The 26,471-nt window shown below is 50.2% G+C and overlaps 1 protein-coding gene across 1 annotated transcript in view; it reads left to right on the top strand.

Annotated features, from left to right (window-relative positions):
- The window catches only part of MORN5 (MORN repeat containing 5), a 34,161-nt gene extending 7,954 nt beyond the window's left edge, over positions 1–26,207 (top strand). The window contains exons 4-5 of the mRNA XM_060102375.1: positions 1,738–1,869; positions 26,128–26,207. Coding sequence (XP_059958358.1) covers positions 1,738–1,869; positions 26,128–26,207 — 212 coding nt within the window. The remainder of the gene's footprint in view (positions 1–1,737; positions 1,870–26,127) is intronic.
- The last annotated feature ends 264 nt before the right edge of the window (positions 26,208–26,471 follow it).

The raw sequence follows: 26,471 nt of genomic DNA, 5'->3' as shown, positions 1-26,471 counted from the left end.
CTGGATGCCGCTGAAGAACCCTGTAAATGGCTCCCCCTGGCTTAGCGATGACTTTGTCATGAGCTCTTCACCCCAGCTGAGGCCTGTAGGCAAAGAGCTCCTGGCCCCAGGCCCTCAGCTCTCACACAGCTTAGGTTTTGCCAAAGCTGCGTCTCTGCCAGTCTTGAGGCAGCGCACAACCTTCCTGCAGCCGCGCCTTCCCCTCCAGCGGCTCCTGGCTCAGCAGCTTTATCCTAAGTGCGCACTTCCTTCCCAGGTCCCTCGGCACTCTGCTCACCCCTCCAAAAGCCCCCTCAGCCTCGGCGGCAGGCGTTGTTAGGGCCGGGGGGAGGGTTAAGGCTGCCCTTCTCCTCTCTGGGCATCCAAGATACGGGCTTTGGCAGGAGGCTTCAGGAAGAGAACGGCTGTAAAGCGCTTGGCATGGAGTGTGCCCTCAGTAACCATCAGCCAAGAGTGTACCTGCTTATCATGGGCAGCCAACCTCAGAGCACCGCTGTGTACGGGACCCTGAGCTGTGTGTGTGGTGCTGCGCTCGGCAGGCGTCCAGCCCTCAGTCCAGAGGACAGGGAATTACAGACCCACTAGTAGAAGGAAACCAAGAGGTTACTTATTCCAACCTTATCTCCATTCCTCAGGCCTCAGTGTCCAAGAGAGACAACACACAGGGGTTATGACCTTAAACGTACACTGACTCCTCTTTCCCTCCTGGTGGTTCGACTCCTCTTTCCCTCCTGGTGGTTCCAATGTCCCCGGTCCTGGGAGCCGGTGCCCAGGCCCTCTCCTCCCCTGATATCAGCAGCTTAACATATAGGCTACAGAGCTCAGTATCTAACCTTGGGCAAGTTATTTGAGCTCTCTGAGCCTCAGTTTTCTTATCTGTAAAATGGGACCACAGGGTTGCTGTGAGGATTAAGCAAAATAATAGGAGTCAAGCACTTAGCACAATGCCTGGCAGCTATTTTGGTAGTTTTGGTCAGGGTTCTTCATCACCTGATCCTTGCCCACCTGACCCATTTCTTTCCTGCTGTTTTCCTTACACACACCCTGTTCCACAAGGCTTCCTGAGCGAGGCATGAAGGCTCATGTCTTGTAGCCTTTGCTCACACCTTGAATGCCATTCCTCTCCCATACATGCCTTTCTAGCTATGTGGCTGACTCTGACACATCCTCAGGGTCTCTCTGATTCCAGAACCTGTGCCCTTTTCATGGTGTCCCTAGAAATAGAGGACGGGGTCAAGGGAAGAAGATAGGGGGATGTCCACGTCTAATCATTGAACCTATGAATATGTTAACTTTACATGGCAAAAGGGACTTTGCAGATGTGATTAAGTCAAGGATCTTGAAGTGGGGAGATTATCCTGGATTATCTAGGTGGGCCCAGTGTAATCACAGGGGTCCTTATAAGAGGGAAGCAAGAGGGTCAGAGTGAGAGAAGATGAGGTGATGACAAAAGCAGAGGGAGAGGAGATGTGATGATGGAAGTGAAGGTCAGAGGGATGCATGGCCATGAGCCAAGGAATGCAAGCAACTTAGTTTCCCAGAACCTACTCATGCAGCCATTTTCAGGAAGTTCCTCTGGGGCCCTGTTTGTGGTGCTTTTGCTCTGTATCCTGATAGGGAGTGTGTGGTCTAGAAATGGGGCCGGATTGTCACATGAGCAACCAGCCAAAAGTAGATCTTAGGTTGGGATGGGTTTGGCCTTGGTGGTGAGTTAATGATCCATGATATCCTTTCAAGGTATCTCTCAACTCACCAATATGGACCCACCTAGAAAAATCCCTCCAGGCTGTTATGACTGCGGAGATGGCTTCTATAACCCGACCACGAGGATTGTCACGGACTATGAGAATCGCTTTCTGAGGAACGCAGGTATGTGGCACATGTTTTCTCTTCTCTCATCACACGTAGGTTTGGTCTATGGCCATACCACCCTGAACGTGCCCAGTCTCATCTGATCACATGTAGGTTTGTGCACACGTGTGCACACACATGCACGCATTTAGCGAGAAAGAAGCTTTTGCCAATAATTGATTGTCCAAAAATGGACAAAAATTGATTGTCTGAATGTTTCACTCTTTGGAATTCTCACGGCTGACAAGTCTATACATAGTCACAGAGTAGGGCAGAGGTCTAACTGTGACAGCACATAAGTGTAGCACTGGAAGGATTCAAGTACTTATCTTTGCATGCTTCCCTGCAGCTAATAAGTGCCTGCTGTATGCTAGACACTCTGCTTGGTCTGGGCACCAAAGCTAGCCACAAACCCCTTCCTCGTGGAGCTTATGTTTGGCAAATAGCAGACAAGTACTATGAACAGTTAATTGCATCATGGAATAAGCATAATGAAAGGGAAAAACATGGCCCTAAATGGTGGTGGGGGTAGTGGAGATGGGAATGGGGTCCCAGAGAGGTGGGAGTGATGCTGTGGGAGCACAAAGAAGTGGTATCTAATCCAGAACTGGAAATTCCGAGAAGGATTCAAGAAGGAAATAGCTAACCTGAGACCCCAAAAATGATGCGGAGTTGACCCTAAGGTGTGGGGAGAGGTTTTTCAGCCAGAGGAACCAGCACAGGTAAAGGCCTGGAAAGTGAGTGATGCCATGTGGTCCAAGATGACTGCTGGCCCCTCAGCCTGGGGAGTACCTTGGAGGATCCAGAACCTCAGTTTGGTGAGTGAACACAAGCTGATCAGACTGAGAAGGACTGACTTACAGTGACCAGGCTTGCAAGAGGTCAATGTACAAATAAGAACAAGAACATTTTCCTTCAACACCATGATTCCTAATCCTTCTCTTTTCTAGAGTCATAGTCCCACTAGGAATAACCAAGACTATGGACCCTCTTCGTAGAAAAATGCCCACATACGCGCACACACAAATATATATGTGTATACACACACACACACACACACACACACATATGCATTTTGCATATAGTCTTAAGGGGTTGATGGTTCCCCTAAAGACCCAGGTCAAGAAACCCTACTGTGTAATGAGAAAGAAACTGCCAGGTAGACCAGAAGGCCTGGGTTGGCTGCTGAGGGCCTCCACTCCCTGTAGGGAAATTTACTCAGTAATTCAATGATGATCAGAAAGTTGCCTTGTGGTGCTGGAATAAGCACAAAGGGAATCGTCAGCTGATGTCGTGGCTGAATCCTGGAGCTGAGATACCCCTCGCCCAGTGGGTGTTCCTGGGGGAACATGGCAAATGCTTGTATTCCAAGTCCCTGGCACTTTTCTCTGACTTCTCATCTTCCATTAACAGAGTGTACTATATAGAACACTAATTCTGCCAGATATAAGTAGGCTCCCATGAAGTTTCTTGATCAAATCAACTAAGGAGATACTGAGTTAAGTAATACTAAACAGTTTTACTTACTGAAGGGCTTCTCAGGACCTTTTAAATGCTGGTATACTTTGTAGTTTTCCTTCCCGGCACTTATTTCAACTGTAATTAAATACTCACTTGTGTAATGAATTGCTTACTGTCTGCCTCTCCCACTAAATGGTAAGGTCCCTGAGAGCAGGGACTCTGTCTGTCTTGTCTCCACTTGTACCTGTCCAGTGTCCAGTCAGAAAAACAAAGAACTTAATAACAGGAAATTGGTTAAGTAAGTACTGGAGAGCTGAAAAATCAAAAGGAAGACATTGAGGTGACAGAGAAAGTAACTGCAGGAAGCAGCTACCGCCTCAAAACTGGGTGGGGGGTGGGGGGTGTGGAAGCAAGAGACTGGGCTATTAGAATGTAGATTGATACACGCCCCCCCAACCAGGAGCTGCATCCCAGACTTGTGAGGAGGGGGCACTGCCCAGGAGGGCCTCTGGAGAGAGAGCACAATGACGCTGATTCTAGGAGTGTGGGGAAAGCTGGAAACTGGAAGTGAAAGGCCACGGCTGAGACACTGACCAGAACAACAAGCAAAACAGGAAAGAGCGTGTCCCCTCCCCCTCTGTCTGCCTTGAAGCACCTGACTGGAGGCCAGCTGGCAAAGGAGAAATATCCTCCACATGGTCCCAGTCCCAGCATCGCCAAGCAGAGGGTAGAAAGGTAGGTTTGGAGTTGAGAGTCAGTAGCTTCATAAATGGCCCCATCAACTGCTTTCTGTTGCTCAGCATCCAAGCACATTCTTCTCTGCTGCAAAGATAACACGTTTATGCTCTTTTGTATTACAAGCTGCAACTATCCTTCCTACTAATACAAAGATGCTCTCACCACCTCCTCAGTGAGGGGAGACCTTAAACCCAACAGACGTTGCATCCATCTTTGAGTGATGTTATCCCTCGACAGTCCTGCCTAATCTACAACCTACACGCCACTGCCAAGAATCTTCCTATAAAATATTAAGGGGAAAAGATGAAAGAAGAGGAAAAAATTTAGTTAATAAAAGCAAATATGTAGATAGATAAATGATATAGATACCGTTATACATAAACATACAAGCAAGGAAGAAAAGCTGTATCGTCGATACAGTCCTCTTTCTATAATTGGTCATGAGGCCGTAGTTAATACTTATAAATTCATTTTTCTATTATAAATTCCATGTTCCATTTGCTTTCTGCCCGCATTTCAGTTGGTCTGGTTTTTTAACAGGTAGGGCGACCGGAACCTTCATTCTTGAGGGGTCTGAATCCTTACTGGTCCTGCCTTTTTTGGTTGTTTCATTGGTTGGTTTAGTTTTGCATTCATTTTTACTATTGGCAGTGGAAATACTAAGAAGTGCCCTAGAGAACCTCCTTGGGTTCCATACAGCGTCTCCTTTCCCCAGTAACAGCAACCCAATTTCCACCTGGCAGTCGAGATCCCTCACTCCAGCCAGAAATGTATTCCCCTACTTTGCCTGTTGTTTCAGTGACATAAGGTGCGAAAATGGCTAGGTGGCTGTTTCCACTTCCAGTTCAATCGAACCATTGTTGTGTCACTTGGTGGGACCATTTCTCCTTGAGAACTAAGGCCTCTGAACGAGTAAAGTTCAAAGTTACAGGAGAAAGGAAGCAAATTTTTTTCTTAAAAACAGGCACACTGCTGTAGCTCCAGCACCAAGCACAGACCCAGGCACATATTAGGCGCTCATTAACTGTATATGAAAAAAAATAAATTAAGGAATGAGTGTGTACTGTGAATCTCTACCAGAGAGATATATTTACATCATTTCCTAAAATTATTTGACCATAAAATTAGTCGGGAGATGGGGCAGCAGGGAGAATTTTTATGGCACTAGTGTTTTGGGGAATTCTGTGTGAGCATAATCTTTCTTCAGTTGTTGTACAATACAGCTGATGCGTTTTCAGTTTTCTAGATTTGAATTGTATTCCAGTCTTGCCTCACTGAGAGGACATGCTGGTCCTGTGCAGGTTCACAGACTAGTGGAGAAGACACATACAGAAAAATATAATCACAATATCATGTGATGTGGGCCCTGGTGGGGGGAAGCCCTGGAGAATGTTGGGGTGGGGGATGGGGAGGGGGAATTGATCACCTGTCCGGGATGGAGGGTGTCAGTCAGGAAAAAGTTCCCAGAAATGATAGGTCTTTTTTTTTGGCTGCACCACATGGCATGTGGGATCTTAGTTCCCCAACTAGGGATCAAACCCGCGCCCCCTGCAGTGGAAGTGCAGAGTCCTAACCACTGGACCACCAGGGAATTCCCCAAGTCATGGGTCTTAAAGGATGAGTAGGGGTTCCATAAACAGGATCGCTGGGTAAGGGCATTCCAGGCACAGGGAACAGCATGGGCAAAGACACAGAGGCATGGATATGCATGGTGTGACCGGGGAATCAGAAATTGTGGTTCCCAGAATCCTGTGGGCAAAAGCCATGCAAGATGATAAACTTTCAAATGCATCATGGGGATGCACAGAGGATTTTAGGGCAGTGAAAATACTATGGATGATACCATGATGATAGATACATGTTATTATACATCTGTCCCAACCCATAGAATATACAACACCAAGAGTGAACCCTAATGTCAACTAAGGACTTTGGGTGATTATGACGTGTCCATGTAGGTTCATCAGTGGAACAAATGTACCATCTGGTGGGGGACGTTCATAACGAAGGAGACCATGCATGTGTGGGGCAGGGAATATATGGGCAATCTCTGTACCTGCCTCTCAATTTTATTGCGAACCTAAAACTGCTCTAAAAAATTAAGTCTTTTAAAAAACTGCATCGGGGAAGGGAAGGCCATTCTTAGAAGGGGAGACACTGATTATTGTTTGGGCGACAAATATTTATTGACCAGTTGCTATGGGTCGGGCTCTGTGTTAGGCATGAAGGTGACAGCGGCATCCTAGAGGCTCTCAGGCAGCAAGAGAAAGTGACAGTGAAATGGATCGTGACAGTCCAGAGTTGCTGCAAGAGAACCTCGTGCGGATCCCAAACCCTGGAGGCCAGCAGGCCAGGGAGGTTTTCTGGAAAAAGCAAGATCTAATGTGAAACCTAAATAAGAGCAGGCAAGTGCATCAGGGTTGGGAAGAGTGTTAAAGACAGAGGGAACAGGACGTGCAAAGGATTAGAGATGGGGGAGAGCGCTGCACAGCTAAGAGGCTACAGGTCGCTCAGGAGCCGGAGACACCAATATGTCAGGGGAAGAAGAGCAGGAGAGGAGGCCCAAGAGGGCAGGAGGAAAGATCACAGGTGTCTTTCCACCTGAGGGCCGTGGGGGAGTAAGGGAGGGTTATAGGCGAGTGGAATAGTAACGGATGTGTCCATTAGAAAGATTTCTCTTGTTACATTAGAAAAGGGGCCAAAGGATAGGAAATGGGAGATCCTTCCAGCAAGATGGCAAGAGAGGGGCATCTGAAAGGCCACGGGCCCCAGGTTCCAGGCTGCCTGCTGGCTGCCCCTGGGCCAGTGCCTTCCCTCTCTGGGTCCCTGTCTCTTCATCTGCAAAATGAGATGGTTGAACTGGATAATTTATAGGGCACTTCTAACCTTAAGAGTCTATGATGGGGCTTCTCTGGTGGCGCAGTGGTTGAGAGTCTGCCTGCTAATGCAGGGGACACGGGTTCGAGCCCTGGTCTGGGAGGATCCCACATGCCGCAGAGCGGCTGAGCCCATGAGCCACAGCTGCTGAGCCTGCGCGTCTGGAGCCTGTGCTCCACAACGGGAGAGGCCACGATAGTGAGAGGCCCGCGTACCGCGATGAAGAGTGGCCCCTGCTTGCCACAACTGGAGAAAGCCCTCGCACAGAAACGAAGACCCAACACAGCAAAAATAAATGAATAAATTAATAAACTCCTACCCCCAACATCTCCTAGAAAAAAAGAGTAATATTAAAAAAAAAAAAAAAAAGTCTATGATGGAGGAGGAAGGGAGCCAAGGGGTATTTTGGTCCTGATATAGGACAGATCAAGTTCAGAGTGTCCTGAAAACCACTAAAAAGGGGTCTCTGTTAGTAGCCACCTCGTCATTACCCTTGACTCGCCTCACCCTGCCGGGGACTGATGTGGTCTTCTGTCCATCTTCTGTTTTCCCCCGGGGCCCTTTCTCCCCTGCATCCCAATCTGCCCCATAAACAGTGCTTCCTGTTGGCCTCCTGGAGGCTCAGGACTGCTGGCCGTGTGGGCCTGAGGCGGGTGACTGAGGCCACCCCAGAGTAAACACAGTGGCCTAAGCCGCTGCTATTGTGAAGCACATGCCACCTGGGTGGGTCAGAGCCGGGAATGCTGTTTTATAGGAGGTCACAGGCTGGGGCACCAGCAGAAGGGTCGCCTTTCGCTCTGAACTGCCTCGGCCCCTCACCCGTCTTGGGCTGGCTTCTTTTCCCCCTGGGCAGAGAGAAAGCCCTGGACGGCTAAGCTACAAATTGCTAGGCTGTGAGCACGCTTGACAGATCCAGGTTTGCTAGACTTGGGTTTCCAAGTGTGCCTTTCTTTTTTTTTTTTTTTTAATTTATTTATTTATTTATTTATTTTTGGCTGTGTTGGGTCTTCGTTTCTGTGCGAGGGCTTTCTCTAGTTGTGGCAAGCGGGGGCCACTCTTCATCGCGGTGCGCGGGCCTCTCACTGTTGCGGCCTCTCTTGTTGAGGAGCACAGGCTCCAGACACGCAGGCTCAGTAGTTGTGGCTCACGAGCCTAGTTGCTCCGCGGCATGTGGGATCTTCCCAGACCAGGGCTCGAACCCGTGTCCCCTGCATTAGCAGGCAGATTCTCAACCACTGCGCCACCAGGGAAGCCCAAGTGTGCCTTTCTTAACTGGAAAGGACAGTACCTACTGCTGGATAACTGTGAGAGTTTAAATCCATCCTTCCGCTCATCCAGAAGTCTTTGAGTGCCTGCAGTGCACCAGGCTTTGGGGAGCAAGGCAGGCAAGAATTCTCTCAAACTGTGGCTCTCAAACCGTTGGACCTTGGCTCGTATCAGGAATGATTTACATCACGACCCAGAACACACACAGACTCACACTCACGTATGTATTCTTACATGAGATGTGCTATGATAGTTTCTATTCAGTTTTTTTTTGCCCTTACAGTGCAGCATGTGGGATCCTTAGTTCCCTAACAAGGGATCGAACCCACATCCCCTGCATTGGAAACGCAGAGTCTCAACCACTGGACACCCAGAGAAGTCCATATTTTCTATTCAGTTTTTTAAAATGATGATTGCTATGCACTAAATTGATTTCACAGCCTTCTCAAGGGTCAGGACCATTGTTCTAGGCAGCCTTCCCTGACCAACCCCTCCCTCCCCGCCCCCTGGCCTCCCTCCATCCTGTCTGTGTGAGACGTCCCTCCTCTGTGCTCCCACAAGCCTCACAGCACTTAGCCCACGACAGTAGAAGAACCTCTATTTGCCTACCTTCCCCACTAGACTAAGAGCTTCTTGAGAGCGGGGACCACGTGTCTGTGTCTGATTCAGCCCTGGGTGTTCTGCACCTCACACGGGTCCCACAAGTTGGAGGTGATTCAACGTTTGTGAAAGAAAAGCAGGCAGGCGGGCAGAGGACCTGCCTACAAGTCCCTCAGATGCTTCAACAAGTTATACAAAATTCAGTCCCCGGCACATAATAGACAACTTATTTTCAATAATAAATATAAGCCATTATATTTCTCTGCACCTCCAAGTTTGTAAAGCTTAAAAGCTTAAGCATTAGAGATCTCAAACCAGTGGCTCTCAAGCCAGAGTTTTTGTTTGGCTGGCCCCATGTTTGAAACGGCATGGGTTTGGGCACCAACAGGGGGCAAGCACTGCCCAGGTTCCCACCACTCCCTGCTGTCTGACCCCCATTAGCACCTGTCAGACCCCCATTAGCACCTGTCATTGTTTGGTGGTGGGGGGGTCGTGCCATGCCGCAACTTGCAGGATCTTAGTTCCCCAACCAAGGATTGAACCCCGGCCCACGCAGTGAAAGCACCGAGTCCTAACCACTGGACCGCCAGGGAATTCCCAGCATCTGTCATTTCTTTAAGGTACCCACCGTAAAGCCTTTGAGCTTATGACCCCTGCATCTCCTGGGAGCTCTACATGCATCCTGTGAGCTGGGAATGGGTGTGTCCTGAGATTAGGAATCCAGGTCAGGGAGTGCTGAATGACAGACTGGTGATGGTGAAGCTGGACTTCTAACCCATTTCCTTCTTCCTACAAGTCCCGTGGTCTTTCCACTCCACCCTGATGTTGCCTCTGCTGGGACCGTAAAACCATAAAAGACAGCAACTCCGTGTAGGCAATACTGCAATTAATACAGCAGACACAAAGCAAAACAGAGACTGAGTTAGGAGCTCCCTCCCGCAGGAGGCTTGAGAACGGGAAGAGGTCAGAGAGATAGCGTGGTGCGGTGGAGAAACGCCCAGGACCTAGAATACACACATCCGGCTGTCCTCTGGTCCCGGATCCACCACTGGCCAGCTAGGTGGCCATGGGTAGCTTACTTCTTGTCTCCTCTTGGAGCCTGTTTCCTCATCTGTAAAATGAGCATCATAGTAGTACTTAATCTGGAGGAATTGTGGTTAGAAAAGATGGAGTTAAGTAAGCAAAGTACATAGCACAGCACCCAGCTCAAGGCACGTGTCCAGTGATCGGTAGTTGTGGCTGTTATCCTTGTACTGGTTACTGACTCAGGCTGGGGGAGAGACAGGAGAGTAAGCCCTGGGGGTTGTTAAGATTTCTCTAGGTGTTTGAGAGAGGAGAAGGCTCTGAGGGGACGTGTGATTGGACGTGCTAGGTCTCTCTGCCTCCCCAGGGTTTTGCTGGGGAAATGAAATCCTGCTGAAACTCCGGGGTCTGCAGACTCTTGATTATGGTGTTCAGAGTGCCAGTCTACCTTTCACCCCTGTCTCTTCCCACCCCATGGTCCAGCCCAAGCAGACTAGCTGCCCTCCGTTGATCAACATGGCCCTATTCTCACATCGTATGTTCCCCCCGCTGAGAATGCCCTTCCCCCTCTCTCCCCCCATCACAGTCCCCATCTCTCCATGCTCAGCACACAACAGAAGGCCATGGTTCACCTGCCAGCCCGGAAGAATGGCATGCAGCTTCACCTGCCCATCCACAGCTCAGGGTCACGAAGCTGGGAAGGGAATGCACACCGAGGAGGCTCCTTACCAGCCCTCCGCTGAGTGCCTTACCTGCTTATCTCTGCTCTTCCCAGCATCCCAAGTGGGGAATTTTCAGGAGCCAGAGTTGGCAATGAGAAGATCTGGTCTCAAATAAGTTAATAACTTGCTCCCAGTCACACAGCTGGCAGCAGAGTCGAGTGGAACCCAACGCTGCCCAAACCCTGTTCTTTTCCTTCTTCTTGCCAGCTTTGTGTCCCAGCTTATTCTTTCTTTTTTTTATACATTTTTAAATTAATTTATTTATTTTTGGCTGCTACTCTGCGTTGCAGTGTGCGGGCTTCTCATTGCGGTGGCCCCTGTTGTTGCAGAGCACGGGCTCTAGGCACGCGGGCTTCAGTAGCTGTGGCACATGGGCTCAATAGTTGTAGCTCGTGGGCTCTAGAGTGCAGGCTCAGTAGTTGTGGCACACAGGCTCAGTACTTGTGGCTCGTGGGCTCTAGAGCTCAGGTTCAGTAGCTGTGGCACACGGGCTTAGTTGCTCCGTGGCATGTGGGATCTTCCCGGACCAGGGCTCGAACCCATGTCCCCTGCATCAGCAGGTGGATTCTTAAGCACTGCACCACCAGGGAAGTCCCTGTCCTAGCTTATTCTTTATTCGGCATCTCCGCACCCAGACAGGGCTGTGTCTCATTCCCTGTACAGGTGCTCCTGCACCAAGCGCAGTTCCTGGTACCACCGGGGGAGCTCAGTGATGCTCTAAATGAATGAAAATGTCCATTTGAGAGTCTTGAGACAGGAACACCACGGTCCCCAAATGAGATACTACCTTTTTAATAAAGGGTCCTTTACAGACTGTGGGCCAGTAGGGAAGCATTGGAAGACATTTGGGATAGTTACCTTTAACATAGTGGGAAATTGGGAGATGAACTCTAACCCTTAGCCCTCCTCCTCTCCCCTTTCGTTCCTCCCAGGAGGGATGCGCCTGAGCCCTTCTGGCAGTGTGTACGTCTCTCCGTCTCTTCGAGTAGCTGTTGCTTGCCTCAACGTTACTATCAGGAATCATTTGCAAAATAACTGCACCACTAAGCCTTCCTCCCTCCCCGCAATTAATGACACCCCATGCGCGTGTCTCAGATGAAAGGCACATTATTAATATTCAAAGGAAAAAACGCTCGTAACCATTTTAACATATACAACTGACAATGAACTAAATTTGCTTTGTGGAAGACAGAGAGTGAGCATCCCAAATTAGTTTATGTAAAAGCTGAAATTCCTCCCCGAAAGGTCTCAGTACCATCCTCAAAGAATATCCTGATCATCAGAAATGCTGTCAAGATTCCCGCCAACATTATCCCCTTTGTTGTCTGAAATGTCGAATCAAGCACATCTGGCAAATGTCCTAGAGCTCACAAATCTTTCAAACAGCGTCTAATTCCCAACGGTTAAAGCGAGAACGCCACCGCTTAATCGTGCTCCTCTTCAAAATAGCACCAACTTTCCTTCAATCAGAAACAATGGCTTGGGCTTCTTAAAAATATCGCATACCAGTGATTATTTGCAGAGAGGGCCCCTTTGCATTTGAACCTGTAGGTTTCAGACAGAATTTAAAATCAAGATCACGAGCCTCGTTTGAACGTATGCTCGGGTAAATGGACAATGGGAAGAAGCAGGGGTGTGAATCGGGGTCCAAAGAGTGACCTGGCCTGGGTGATTTGGAGTCTTTTGGAGATGACAGCTGGCTCCACCAGAATGAGGACGGAGAGGATGAAGATGATGGGGGGGGGGGTGACAGGTGGCATTGACTAAGCCTTGACCCTGCACCAGGCACTCAACTACAGGGGAGGGCTATGATCCCTGTTTGACAAATGAGGAAACTGAGGCTCGGTGAAGTTAAAGAATTTCCCCAGAAAATTTGGCAGGAACTGGGATTCACACTTGGGCCCATCTGCCTCCAGAGATTTGCCTCTTTCCACTTTGCCCTGCCAACTCCAAGACTGTCTGTCCACAGAGGCCTGGGCATGGAGCCCAATGGAGACATTGGTGTTTATCTGCTCCCCACCCAACTTTTAAAAAGCTGCATAGTGAGCAGGTAGAAGTGAAAGACCACTTGGCCTTCTAAAGTTTTTCTGGTATTATTTAAACGGTTGAAAACTAGAAACATCCCAAATGTCCAGCAGGAGGGAACTCATTAAATAATATATGATATAGCCTCGGGAATTCCCTGGCGGTCCAGTGGTTAGGACTCAGTGCTTTCACTGCCGTGGGCCCGGGTTCGATCCCTGGTCGGGGAACTAAGGTCCTGCAAGCTGCGTGGTGCGGCCAAGTAAAAGATAATATATGATATAGGCTTACAATAAAATACAATGCAGCCATTAAAATGGCAGTGAAGGAATGGACCTATTGATATACAAAGGTATCCATAGTTTATTTCAGGTGAAAAAGCAGGGTAATAATAATAACCACCATTTACTGAGTGCTTACTATGTTCCAGGCACTGGTTTGAGCACTTTACATAATTTATTTTCTTTTATCTAGGAAATAGTTGTCTTTATTATTTCCATTTTACAGATGATGAAACTGAGGTGAGGTGAAATGCTTTGCCCAAATTTACCCGGGTAATAGGTGGCAGGGCTGGAATTTGAATCCAGGTCTAGCTGACTCAGAGGTAAAAATGACATTTGAGCTGGTTGTGAATGAGAAGCTGGAGTTTATTAGTGAAAGAAAGAAAGAACCAAGGGCTTTCCTTGTGGCCCAGAGACATAAAAATATCCAAGGAGGGTAAGTGATTCTTTTTCCCTAGATAGTTCTCTGCCCACTTTATTGCTCAAAAACTGTCCAAGGAACATGAGTCTTTCAATGCCACCAACAAACCAAGACTCTTCTCATCTTGAAGCCTCTGCCTCCACCTGACAGGTGAGAAAGCTGAGAGCCAGAGAGGGTGGATGACGTGCCGGACCCCACACAGCCTGTCTGTGGTAGGGCCGGGGCCGGACCCACCTTCCCACCGCCAGCCAGGGCTCCTTCGGCAAACCCAGGCTGTCCCCCACCCTGCTTCCCCCGTGGTTTCTGCAAAATGGCCGAGCGAGTCTCCTGCCCCGCCCCCTCCCGCTGTCATCTCTCCTCGAGACAAAAGGCAATTTACCCAAATGTTATAATCACCTGGAGGCTGGCACGCAGGGCCATGCCTGCCATATCCGCGGTACTGTTAGCAGCACCATAATGAAGGCTTTGTGGAGCGATAATATCACACTTGTAACTGCCAAAGAAAATGCCCACACGGATCACAGAGCCCGGCATCTGCTTTAAGCAAAAGGGGTATGAAGGGAATTATGAGTATCAAATGCCTTTACTGTGCCAGGGACTTACCACATCCCAGCCCTTTGAGGAATGCATCATTATCCCTATTTGGCAGATGGGGAAACTGAGCCTCAGAGAGTAAGTAACTTACCGGAGCAGTTACTAAAGGGAGGAATCGGGACTTGAACCCAGGCATCTCTGACACCACAGGCCACACTGTGAACTGACATGAACTTCTCTGAGAGTCTGGCAAAGCTGTGGACCTTCTTCTCCCCCGGAGAAATACACTAGAACCCACCCCCCTCTCCTACAGAGGTTGGGATCGCCCCGTCAAGGCCCTTGCTCTAGGAATGACAGCCTGCCCCGCCTTGCTGCCCCTCCCAGACCTGCGGGAACCGCCCCCTGCCCGACTCTTTCCCCAGTTCCAATTCCAAAGGCCCTGGAAAGTCCCCTTCCAGCCATTGTGCCCACAGGACTCTGACAGCAATACATCCCCCACCCCCCACAGCAGCCTCCTGGAAGCATCCAAAGGATACAGCTTCCCCTTCCGTGGCTGGAGTCCACCCGAGCCAGGACCGCCGTGGTTTGTGACAGAAGTGGATGCGAGGCCAGAGCCCAGGGGGCAGGAGCCTCATCTCGCTTCCTCAGCCCACACGCTGGAACTCAGGGCAGTTGGCTGAGAGCCCTGCTCAACCTCAGGTCTAGGAGAGGCAGGCAGGGTTACAGGCCGGCTCCAGGGACGGCCAGATCTGCCCTCAGACCCTGGTTCTGCCATTGGCCCGCTGTGTGATCTCAAGCTAGTCTCTTAACTTCTCTGAGCTTCGGTTTCCTCATCTGACAAATGGGGGGTAGAACTACGACCTTCCTTCCAGGATTGTGGCGAGTGTTATTGAGATGATGCAGGGGATACAGCGAGAGCAGTGCCCAGACCACGAGGCGCTTAAGGCCTGTCAGAGATAACAGCTGGGATGATTTTATATCCCAGGGACTAGTACTCGTTGAGAAGTAGGGGCCTCCTTAACTGCATGCCCCAAAGGGAGGAGCCGGAGTGACCTTGGCAAGCTGCCCTCTGGCCTCCTCCCACTTGCTTTTAATGCCAATTTCAAAACTGGGCTGGAGGCCTGCAGTCCCCTGATCTCTCTAGCCCGCCTTTGGCACTGTTCTGGATGTGTTCCCATCATCCTCAGCATTTCTTATTCATCTGGAGCCTCAGACCCTCTAAGATCCCCCCAGACGCAGGCCCTAACTGATCCCCTGCGGATACCAGGGTCTCACCTGGGGGCCACCTCAGTGCCTGCCACCTCCCAAAACCAGTGCAGGGTCGGGAGTGGGGAGAGATGCGTAAACAGTGACAGGACCCGGGATGGGCACTCTCTGGACGGAAGGCTAAAGCCTAAGTGTTCAAAAGGCTGCAGAGAACCTCCTGCCCCTCAAAATATAGGTCAGAAAGTAAAATAACAGAAACCATAAAAAAAGTATATGGAAGGAAGTCCAACATAAGTCTATATTCTCCATGATGTTTATATTAATGTTTAATGTGGAATATCAGACATGAGATTCTTTTTTTTAAAATAAATTTATTTAATTTATTTATTTGTGACTGCGTTGGGTCTTCGTTGCTGCCCACGGGCTTTCTCTACTTCCAGCAAGCAGGGGCTACTCTTCGTTGCGGTGCGCGGGCTTCTCATTGCGGTGGCTTCTCTTGTTGCAGAGCATGGGCTCTAGGCATGTGGGCTCAGTAGTCGTGGCTCACGGGCTCCAGAGTACAGGCTCAGTAGTTGTGGCGCACGGGCTTAGTTGTTCTGCGGCACGTGGGATCTTCCCGGACCAGGGATCGAACCCGTGTCCCCTGCATTGGCAGGTGGATTCTTAACCACTGCTCCACCAGGGAAGTCCCAGATATGAGATTCTCTCTCCAAAAAACTGGGAGTGCCCTGCTTTGCTGGTGCCAGGAGTCAGAAGCACAGTGTGCTGGGGGAGCACAGAGAAAACGGTAAGTGTGTCCCAGGTCAACTTGATGTTCTGGAAAAGGTGGTGTTTGGCTAGGCTTTAAAGTTTGAGAGGTGGATTTTGCTGCATGGAAGGGAAGGGAAAACATGAGCAAAGGCACAGAGATGCAGGGGCCTGGGCACTCAAGATGGAGCACCTGAGACCCGCTACTGTGTTGGGAGACAGAGGAGTAGTCAAGGAAGGCCTCCCTTAGGCAGTGATGGACGGAGTAGGCTTTGATGGGTGTGTAGGAGTGTGTCTGAGCTGGGCATTCAAAGCAGAGGGACCCAGTGTGGGCTGGAGAGAGGCCTGAATGCCAGGTTAGGGAGCTTAGCTTCAATCCTTCAGACAGTAAAGACGTGGTAGTTGCAGAAAGATTTTTCAGGGAAGTGTGTAGTGGCTGAGGGCTGCAGCTCTGGAGATAGACTTGGGTATGAACCTGTACCCCCTTATTAGCTGAGTGAGCTGGGACATATAACTCCATCTCTCTGAGCCTCAGAGCCCTCCCCTGTGAAACGGGATAATAACACTGACTTTGGGGCTTCCCTGGTGGTGCAGTGGTTGGGAGTCCGTCTGCCAGTGCAGGGGACACGGGTCCGAGCCCTGGTCCAGGAGGACCCCACGTGCTGTGGAGCAACTGAGCCCGAGCGCCACAACTGCTGAGCCTGCGCTCTAGAGTCCGTGTGCCATGACTGCTGAAGCCCGCGCGCCTAGAGCCTGTGCTCCTCAACAAGAGAGGCCACCGCAACAGGAGGCCCCCACTCGACGCAGCTAAGGAAAGCCCACGTGTAGCAGCGGAGACCCAACCCAGCCAAATATAAATTAATTAATTAATTTTAAAAAATCTTTAAAAAATAATAACACTGACTTTGCAAGATTGCTGTGAGGATTAAGTGAGTTCTAGTCTGAGTTCCGTAAGGTCCTTAACATCCTAACATCCCTCCTGGCCATCCCCCCTGTCCCAGCCTTAATTCTGCCCCCAGCATCTGCCACCTGGAGGACAGGCCCAAGTGCCAGGCCTGTCCCTGTCAGTCCATTGTCCACACGCAGCTGGAGAGCGGGGGCAGAAGGGAGCAGAGGGTCAGAGCAAGGGCCGACCAAGTGACCTTGGCCTCAGCACTTGGCTTTCCAGCGCTGCCTGTGTGCAGCGGCCAGGCATCACTGACATCTTTAGTGAGCACAAATGCACTTATGAGTGCTTGAAAAATAAAAGTGGGAATCAGGGAAGCACGAAGCATAGCAATATAGATGGTGTGGGTGCCTTTGCACCCTCCCCTACTTAGCACACACCTGCTCTGGAGCGAGTGTGGGAGATGTGAATCCGTTGGTCTGCGTCCCTGTGCACCTCTTGTTGTGTGAGCACCTTGCCACACACAGGCTGATGCTAGTATTTAAGGATGTGTATTTTTTTTTTTTTTTTTTTACCAGTAGGGCCCATAAACACAGGCCAGCTATGCATCTGGACCTCAACAGCAGGAATTACTCTCTGTCCTACTGGTGTCAGAACCCCAATAGTACGACACTTAGTGAGACGTCCTGCTCCAGTCTGGGGCTTTCCTAAGAGATTCCCAAGGGTCATTATGACCGTGGGCACTTTTCCCTTTACCCACCAACTGGAGCCTCTGCAATGCCACCTGAGACACCAACTGTGCACATAACAAAGGTGGTATGAGAATTGCATGACATCAGGCATGGAAAGTACATGCATGTGCCCGGCACATGAACCTGATCCCAGCTCACCATATTCGTTGCCCAGACTCGCCCTCCCCGGGTCACAGCCCGATCCAGCCCTAGGTCTGACCTCGAAGGTCTCAACCCAATGGTTTCAACATATTAAAACAGAATGTATCCACGCTCCCATATTAAATGTAATTTTTTGCTGTTAAAACTCCAAAAGGATTTTTCAAACTTTGCTTGGTAGATGGTTTGACTGCAAGACTTTAACAATTGGCTGTGATTTCTTGAGAGCCGTGTTCACACTGGAGAATTCTTGACAAATGAGGAAACCAAGCCTACAAATTGATTTCAAGTGTAATAATATTGTTTTGATTTCTAAATTTAATAATTAATTCAGGCTTTATGCATTAATTATAACATTTATTAATTTCAGTGTTGCCGTTTCTCTTTCTGTGTTTCAGAGTCAGTCATTTTTTCCCATGTCTCTTACAGTTAAATAGGCCTTGACAAGCTTGTGGGTGCTGGGCCCTGCCCCTCTAGTTCCCCGTGGGTGAAGCAACCTGGCCTCACCACACCCACCCCTACCCCCTGGAGACCTCCACCCACCCAGCCCAGAAGATGCGCCTTTACAGGGAAAGCAAGAGCAGCCCCGGGCCTCCCTTCCTGCCCGATGCTGGGCTCTGCCTGGGCAGCCATCCGTCAATCAATATTGGCAACGCTGTGGCCTTGGCCTCTGGCCACACCTCTGCCAGCAAAGTTCAAAGCCTCTTTGTTTGCAGGAGTTGGGACAGGGATGGCCCGGCATTGGTTGCCGCTCTCACCCCTGCATTTGCACAGAGGGTGTGGCCGGGCTTTGGGGACTGCACCTGCCCACAGCCTGGGGTGCCAGGTTTGCCATGCACCTCTCACCCCAGTCACAGTTCACACAGGAGCCATCTGAGAGCGCGCTGGCCTTGACCCCAGGAAGAAAGGCAGCCCTCACGGCAGAGCTCCTGCCCTAGAGCCTGGCGTGGCCTGGCGTTCTGGATGCGCGCTGGACTGTCACCGCGAGCTGCACGCCTCCTCCCTTAACATCTGCTCACACACACACAGACTCAGATGCTCACACACCGCCTGCCACTCACCCAGCCACACACCGCGTGTCACACGCAGGCTGAGGGTCCCCATACAGGCGCACTCTCTCCTCTTCACCCTGTGCCTCAGACAGAGCCACTTACACACTCATGGCACACACCGATGCATGCTTGCTCACACTCACACTTGGGTAGATTCCCACACTTCGACGGAAACACGCCCACTTGTGCCCGTGCACACACAGCCTCATCAAGCGTGACCTTCACACCAGCACTCTGTGCCCTTCCCCTCCCCGCTGGTGGAATGAGGTGGGGAGACGGTTCGCACCCCAAGCCTTGGTTTCCTCATCCTAACTGGGGACAATGCCTTTTACTCACTGAGAAGAGGACGGACGTGCCCCTTTTCCCACAGAGCCCTGTGCTTTGCGGGTGCTCGGCCACTGTGACCCTCATCCCCTCTCCCGAGGCTGGACACCTTGACTCATCCTGGTCTCCTCCCTTTCCCTGTCCCCACCCGAGGCTCCCACACACCAGGTGGGCGCTGCAGGTGTGCTTGGCCCAAAGGCGTGCCATGAGCTAGCGACATCTGGCCTGCGGGTGCCTGATGACCTGAATCAGCCCGTTTGCCCTCTCTGTGCTCACCTGCCCCAACCTGCCCCTCGCTCTGAACAAAAGCACTAGTTGAGCTGCGGCTCTTAATCCTTGTGTAAAGACCTCCTCCTCCCCAGCGCCTCCCTCTGCCCCCGCAGGGAACCAGAAGTTCCAGGACTGCTGAGTTTCTTAAGAACACCCCCTTGAAGGTGCCCAGTTTGGGAATTAAAGGCCCATCGAAATGATGATCCTAGCTCACACTTCCTGGGTACCCACCTAGGGCCGTTCAGCCCCGCCAGTCCCCAGTCTGCCGGAGGTCTGGTTAAACCCACTGTACACCGGCTCAGAGAGGGGCAGTGACTTGTCCAAGATCACCCAGCAAGATGGCGGCAGGGCTTACAAAGGACCCTGAACTCCCTCCAGCCTATGCTGTGCAGTCACAGGGGCCCTGAAGTCCCACCTTGCAAAGACAGCTTCTGGCTTTCTTTGGTTTGGGGCATTTCCTGTGCACCAGGCACTGTGCTAAGCACTTTTCGGGAATGACCTCAGTTGATCCTCCCAGGAAACCTTCCAGGCAGGCACCTCTGCAGATGAGGAAATGACACCCAGAGAGGTGCGAGGCCATCTGCCCAAGGTCTCTGAGCTAGTGGCGGCCGAGCTCCAAAGCTCGCGCCCTTAACGACTGCGCCACACCGCCTCCCTGCCAGCCGTCAGGGGAGCCAACGTTGCGTTGCATGTGCGGTCCGCCTTTCAGGACTCTTCTTCCGCCAGCACTGCACCGACCTGCAGGCTGCACGAATGACACTCTCGGTGACCTGGGTACTGCTTGGTGGCCTGTGCGGGCCTGCCCCTCCCACCCTCGCCGTCGGGCCCCAGGCCAGCCAGGGCTTTGAGCTTCCGGAGTGTGGTTCGCGCCCAGGTGTGAGCCCAGACAACCCATCCTCCCCATGTGGTGGGGCTGCTCGGTCCTGGCCTCAAGACAGGAAAGGAAACAGCAGCCGGTGGCCTTGGCCCCGGCCTTGGCCTTGGCCCCGCCCTTGGCATGTCTGCTTTGCCCTCTCCGCTCCGTTGGCTGAGGGTGGGGAAGAAATTCTTTCCCCTTTTTCTAAATCCCACAGAGTAAACTTATTACTTTTATGTCCCCAAATTTACATTTCTTTATGCATTCATCCATATTAAACAAGTATATTTAATATACTTATTAAATACTTTTTAAGTGTTGGATCTGCGCTGGGCTCTGAAGAGTGAATTGATCATGGCTCCCCTTGGCTGGTAGGGGTGACCACGACCATGACCGCAGCCTGGGTCAGGGAAGGTGACATCCAGGCAGGGCCCATGGCGGGGGAGGACGGCCAGGGGGACACACCTTCATCAGGTGCCTGAAGCTGGGACTGTGATAGGCCTGAAAGAAAACCATGTTCACGCAGGCAGCCCTGTTTCCTGACCACACCGTCTTTAATGCACTGTGTATTTCTACTTCTTTGACAGAAATCCTAGAAAAACACATCTATGTTACTTTGGGTTGTTTGTGTTGAAAGAATTAATGTGTCAAATGTACATGTTTAAAATATATTGCAGTTGTTATACTCGTGTTTAGGCCTTTCTTCACTTTTATATTCACTAAGGTCCAGAAATGGGAAGTGCCCTGGGCCTCTCTTGAGCTCTGAGAGACCTTGCACCTGAACCAGGTCCTGAAAGGAAGGGTGTCCCCCGCTCCCTGGAGCAGCTTGTACAAAGGCACAGGGGCACTGAACACATGCCTGTGGGCGACTGCATTACGTCAGGGTAGCTGCATTTCACAGCCGGGGAGGAGGCAGGCTGGAAAGGTCTTAAGGTCCAGGCGAAGGAGTGGGAGCCTTTACAGGGAAAGCTTCTCAGTTGGGTGGCCTGTGGTCAGATTTGGGGTCTCTCTTGCTGCAAGTTCCTTTTCTTCTCTGTAAGAAGCCCAGCTTTCCTAGTGATGGGTGAGATTCACTGGGGGCAGCAGGGGAGGGGATGCAGGGAGCAGTGAGGTCACTTCCGAAGCTTGAGAACCAGAATAAAGAAATCTCTGTGCCCCAAGAGCAGACAGATTAAGCCGAAGAGTGCCTGGGTCAACCCTTTGGGTCTCAGTCCCCTCTGTCCCCCAGCACCTGGCACAGGGCTGGCCACAGGATTGAGCCTGTTGACTTAATCGTTCATTCATTCAACAGATGTGGGCTAAGCAGTCCTGTGTGCCAGACACTGGTCTGATGATGCCACAGTGAAGAAGCAGACAAGGCCCTGGTTTCACTGGAGCTTGTAGTGTGGATGGGGAGACAGACAACATGTAAATAAACAAGAAAATTGCAGCAAGAGGCACACGCCATGAAGGAGATAAAATGAACACCGGATCTCAGGGATCACTGAGAAGTGACATTTGAGATGAGACATGAATGCCAAGAAATAGGTGTCAGGAATGTTTGTTGATAGCAATCAAAGACAAATCAGAAGGCAACAGACTTATTCCAGACTTCAACTGGCAAAGCAGTTATTGGTTGCCTATGGTATGCTGGGTCCAGTGGTCCACAGGCAGACATAGTCTCTGCATTAAGTTTACAGCCCAGTGGGAGAGAAAACTATATAAGCAAATATGCAAGAAAGTATAGGGTCATAAATTTTTTTATTGAATGAAAGATCCTTTAAGTTCTATAGTGTGTTACAATTTTCAAGTTTCATACATATGATTTCATATAATCCCATAATAACCCTTTCCCCCCACCCCACCCCTGTATGGGCCCCTCCTCCCTTCCCTCTCCCCACTGGCAACCACTAGTTTGTTCTCCATATTTGTGTAGAATCATAAATTGTGAAGTGCAGGGCCCAGGATGGTTTTTTGGGTGGTTGGGTGTGTGAAGAGGTTTCCACTCCTCTTGGAGAACATGATAATCTCACCTTTTACAGAGCACACTGGATTTTCAGGCATTTTTAAAAATAAACATTTTATTTTAGTACAATATCAGATATACAGAATTATTGAAAAGATAGTACAGAGAGTTCCCACTATACCCCACATCCAGTGTCCCTATTATTAACATCTTACATTGTACCATGCATCTGTCACAATTAATGAACTAATATCGATACATTTTTATTAACTAAATAAAAATAACTAAAGCCCATACTTCATTCAGATTTCCTCCATCTTTCCTTAATGTCTCTTTTCTGGTCCAGGATCCCACCCACGACACCACATTACATTTAGTTGTCACTCCACCTTAGGATCCTCTTGGCTGTGAGAGTTTCTCAGACTTTCCTTGTTTTCGATGACACTTTTGAGGAGTACTGGTCAAATGTTTTGTAAAATGTCCTTTGATTGGAATTTGTCTGATGGTTTTCACATGATTCGACTGGGGTTGTGGGTTTCGGGGAGGAAGACCACAGAGCTAAGTGCCGTTTTCATCATATCAAGGCTATACACTATCCACACGGCTTATCACTGCTGATGTTGACCTTGATCACGTGGATGAGGTGTGTTTGTCAGGTTTCTTCATTGAAGTTACTCTTTTTTTGATTCTTTACCCCCTTCCTATACTGTCCTTTTTACAAGGAAATCACTATGCAGCCCACATCTAAGGAATAGGGAGTTATGCCCCATCTCCTTGACGGCGGACTATCCACATAAATTGTTTGGAATTCTTCTGCACAGGAGATTTGTCTATTCTCCAACTTTTATGCATTTTTACCAATATTTTTTTACTTTTTAGAAATTCAAGAACCCTATTGGTGTTTCTAGGAACCTAGAAACATTTTACTTCATTTACTAAAATGCATGAAATTACCAAGGCAATAAATTAGAGGGTAGGAAAAAAGCCAATGATTATTTTTATTTTCTATTGTGGATACACATTAATGAAAGATTTGGGAAATACCAAAAACAGAAGAACCTCTCTAGCCTCACTGCTCAGAGCTGACCATTATTCACATTCAATTTATTATTTTTGATTTTTCTTCTGTGCACAATTTTTACACAGATTATACTCTATGTAATTTTGTTTCTTACCTCCTTCCACCTTTTTTTTTTTGCTTATTATAATATCAAAAACATTCCTCCTATGTTGCTATACAGACTTCATAACCATATTTTTTCAGTGGCTGCTAAATCCTCATGTGGCTCATGGTGTCTCCCACCCGCCCCCCAAACTTAGCAGTATGCCTGGCACATAGTCAGTGTTTAGAAATTAAACTTAGCAGTATGCCTGGCACATAGTGTTTAGAAATTATTTGTTAAATGAATGAATATACAACAAAGTAATCATCCTCTTGTTTTTAGAAGCATAGGTTATTTCAGTTTTCTTGATTCTAAATAGTACCGAGACAAATAGATTATTCCCTTAGCATAACATCCCAGGGTGGAATTACTGGGCCAGTCGGGGCCCAAACTTTCAAGATAAATGCACCAAACCAGAAATCTCCCTCCCCTTCCTCTGAACCACCAGCAATTGTGCCGAGGGTAATAATTTACAATTGATTAAAGAGTTTGCGGGGTGTTTTTTCCCCCATCTTTTTTCCCCCTCCTCTTCCCCTCTCGTCCTGCCGGAAAAAGGGGGAAAATTATCCTAGAAGGTGAAGATGTTCTCAGACAATCATATTAACATAGTCCAACAATCGCAATTTGCAAAATAGTAATCACAACTGCCGGGATCTGGGAGGCATTAATCAAAGCTGCAGGTTTAATTCCATTTTAAATATTGATGAAATGTGCTTGGGCAGCCTCACCCTGGCATGGCAGGGACAGGGGAGCCGCCTCGCGGCACAGGGGAGGTGGAGGGGAGGGTTGGGGAGCAGCTGCTGGGAGGGGAGGCATCTGTCATTCAAATTGGGGGCTGAGCGGCCAGGTAGAGAGTGAGAGGGGTAGTGAAGAGGGCTGTTAAGTCCATTGCTGTCAATTTGTAACCATCAGGGAGGGGCCTGAGGACTGGTTCAGCACAATAAACCCAGTTGGTCTGGTTTCAGGGTTACCACTGAAGAGGTTGCAGCTGCACGGATTCGAATAGCCCAAGAGACTTCAGAACTGTAATTATCAACCAGGCTGCTCTCGGTGTGGCCAAAGTGGGCTTCACCAGCACTTAACTCCTTGTGTGCCGCCGCTCTCCCCGCCCACCGTCCCCCCCACCCCCCGGGGTTGACAGCCAGGTGCGGATTCCCCCGCAGCCTCCCCGGGGGAAACTGAGTCCCACCGGCTGCTGAGGGCAGTCCTCAAAGGCCAGAGCGTGCAGGCAGAGAGCCTTTCTCCTGAGGTCACAGACAAAGAACTAATGGAGGGGGGGGGCGGGACGGAGGAGTCCAGCTCTGTGGGGCAGCCTCGCCTTCTGGCACCGTCGGGGCTGCCCTGGGGTGAAAAGTCAGCCTTTGGGGTCTGATGAGCCTTGGCTTAAATTCCGCTGGCCGTGGGCACAAGGTAAGGCTCGTCCTCTCTGTAAAGTGGAGGTAATCTTTCCTACCCTACTGGGCTCTCACAAAACACTCAGTGAGATCGACGCTTGTAAATTACAGAGCACACAGTAGGTGGACAATAAGCCTTGTCTCCCTGGGCCGGGGAGTGGTGCCGTCACAGAAGAGGAAAGGGCTCCTGCAGGCGGCTCTGGTTCGGAGGGTAGGATATCTCAGACCCTCTGCGTTTCAGCTCTCAAGGAGCGTCTTTTATGTCTAGCTTCTGCCATTTGGCACCCAAGGAGGATGAGGAATTCCATACTCCCACCTCTTGGGCGGGAGGCACTGAGCTAGGCAGGGGGTGAGGGTAGGAGCAAGAGACTCTGGTGCTGCGCCCTGAGGACAACTGCTCGAGGACAGGGGTTTGGGCCGGTGCTCTTTGTCCCCAGGAAGAGGGAAGGCAGGAACGAGGGAAGGGCCGCAGGCAGGCATTGCGGTGCTGGGGAAAAAAACACGGGCTTCGCTGGGAGTCCTGGGGAATGAAGTATGTGCACGGCTCCGTAATCCTCCTCCTGGAATATAATCCCAGAGAAATTCTCCCACGTATCCACAAAGGGATGGACCCAAGAACGTTTGTCCCAGCATCATTCCCAGTAACAGGAGGTGGAGGCAACCTGCGTGTCCACCCCTGGGAGGATGGGTAGTAAAACATGACGGAAGCCTACCGTGGAATATTAGGCAGCAGTCAGGGGCAAAGAACTAGATGTCCGCGGCGCAACGAGAATAGATCTTGAAAATGTAGTGCTGAGGGAAAAAAGTGAGGCACAATGAAATTCACAGCACAGTGCCATCTACGTAAATTGAAACCACATTCGCACACAAAACAACAGTACATATTTTACAGAGCTATGTGCATTTTGGGGGGTATATATCCCCGCCATTGGAGTGGGTCTCTGGCGTGATGGGGGGAGGGGCTGGGTGTGGCTTTGGAGGATAAAGAGGAAAAATGAAAATAGAGTCAGCCCGCAGAGGGGCCTGGCACAGAGAGCGTGCTGTGGACTAAGGGATGTGTCCCACTCAACTCTCTCTCTCTGAGGTTTAAAAACAGCACAGGCCTTGTACTCAGACAGCCCCGGGGCTCAAGTTCTGGGCTCTCCCACGTACTAACCCTGTGGCTGTGGACTAGCGACTCATCCTCTGAGCCTGTTAGTCCGTCCGCAGAAAGGCGGGCTTGCTGCCATCAGGTGGTCACGAGGATTAAGTTAAGGGAGATAAATGCATGTGGGCCTACAGGACCCCCAGATCCTCCTCTCCTCTCCCCACCGAAAGGACCTGGGCAAACAGAGGGTGTCAGCCCCCTAGGAAACCACAGGTTCTCTGAAGCGTCCAGAATGGAAAGCCCAGAAAAGAAACGAAGGCCTCGACCGGCTGTCCCGGGGGTGACATTGGTGGATGTCACACTGGGCACGGGCCCAGCTCAGAGCGGCCCATCCATGTTGTGCCTGGCTCCGTCAGCAAGGTCCACCTCCAACATGCACCCCAGCCCCAAGACCCTGCCTGGGGGCTCCCGGGGCAGAGCATGACCAGCTCTCCCTCCTCCTCTCTTGCAGATGATGACGAGCACGAGTGGATCATCCGGACGTGTCGGAAGGGCTGGGACGAGACCATGGGTCCTAAGCCCAAGCCGTGAGTGCTAAGCCCCCTCGGTCACAAGCTTCCTTCTGTGCCCTGGCATTGGCTGGCCCAGGGGGCAGGCTGTAGTTTTAGGACCTGACTTTTGACTCGGGAATAAAAGCTTTCTGCCATCAGTGGCCCTAAGTGTACTTTCCTTAGACTATTTCTTGGAGCGGGACCCTCACTCCACCTGCATCAGAATCACCTGGGCAAAATTGTGAACTAGCTCTTCCTGGGCCCCACCCTAGTACCTGCTAATCAGAATCGCTGAGATTGGGGT

The sequence above is a fragment of the Mesoplodon densirostris genome, chromosome 6, assembly GCF_025265405.1.
Source record: "Mesoplodon densirostris isolate mMesDen1 chromosome 6, mMesDen1 primary haplotype, whole genome shotgun sequence".
NCBI lineage: Eukaryota > Metazoa > Chordata > Mammalia > Artiodactyla > Ziphiidae > Mesoplodon > Mesoplodon densirostris.
Note: the sequence above shows the minus strand (reverse complement) of the source record. Positions and strands in the feature narration are given on the sequence as shown.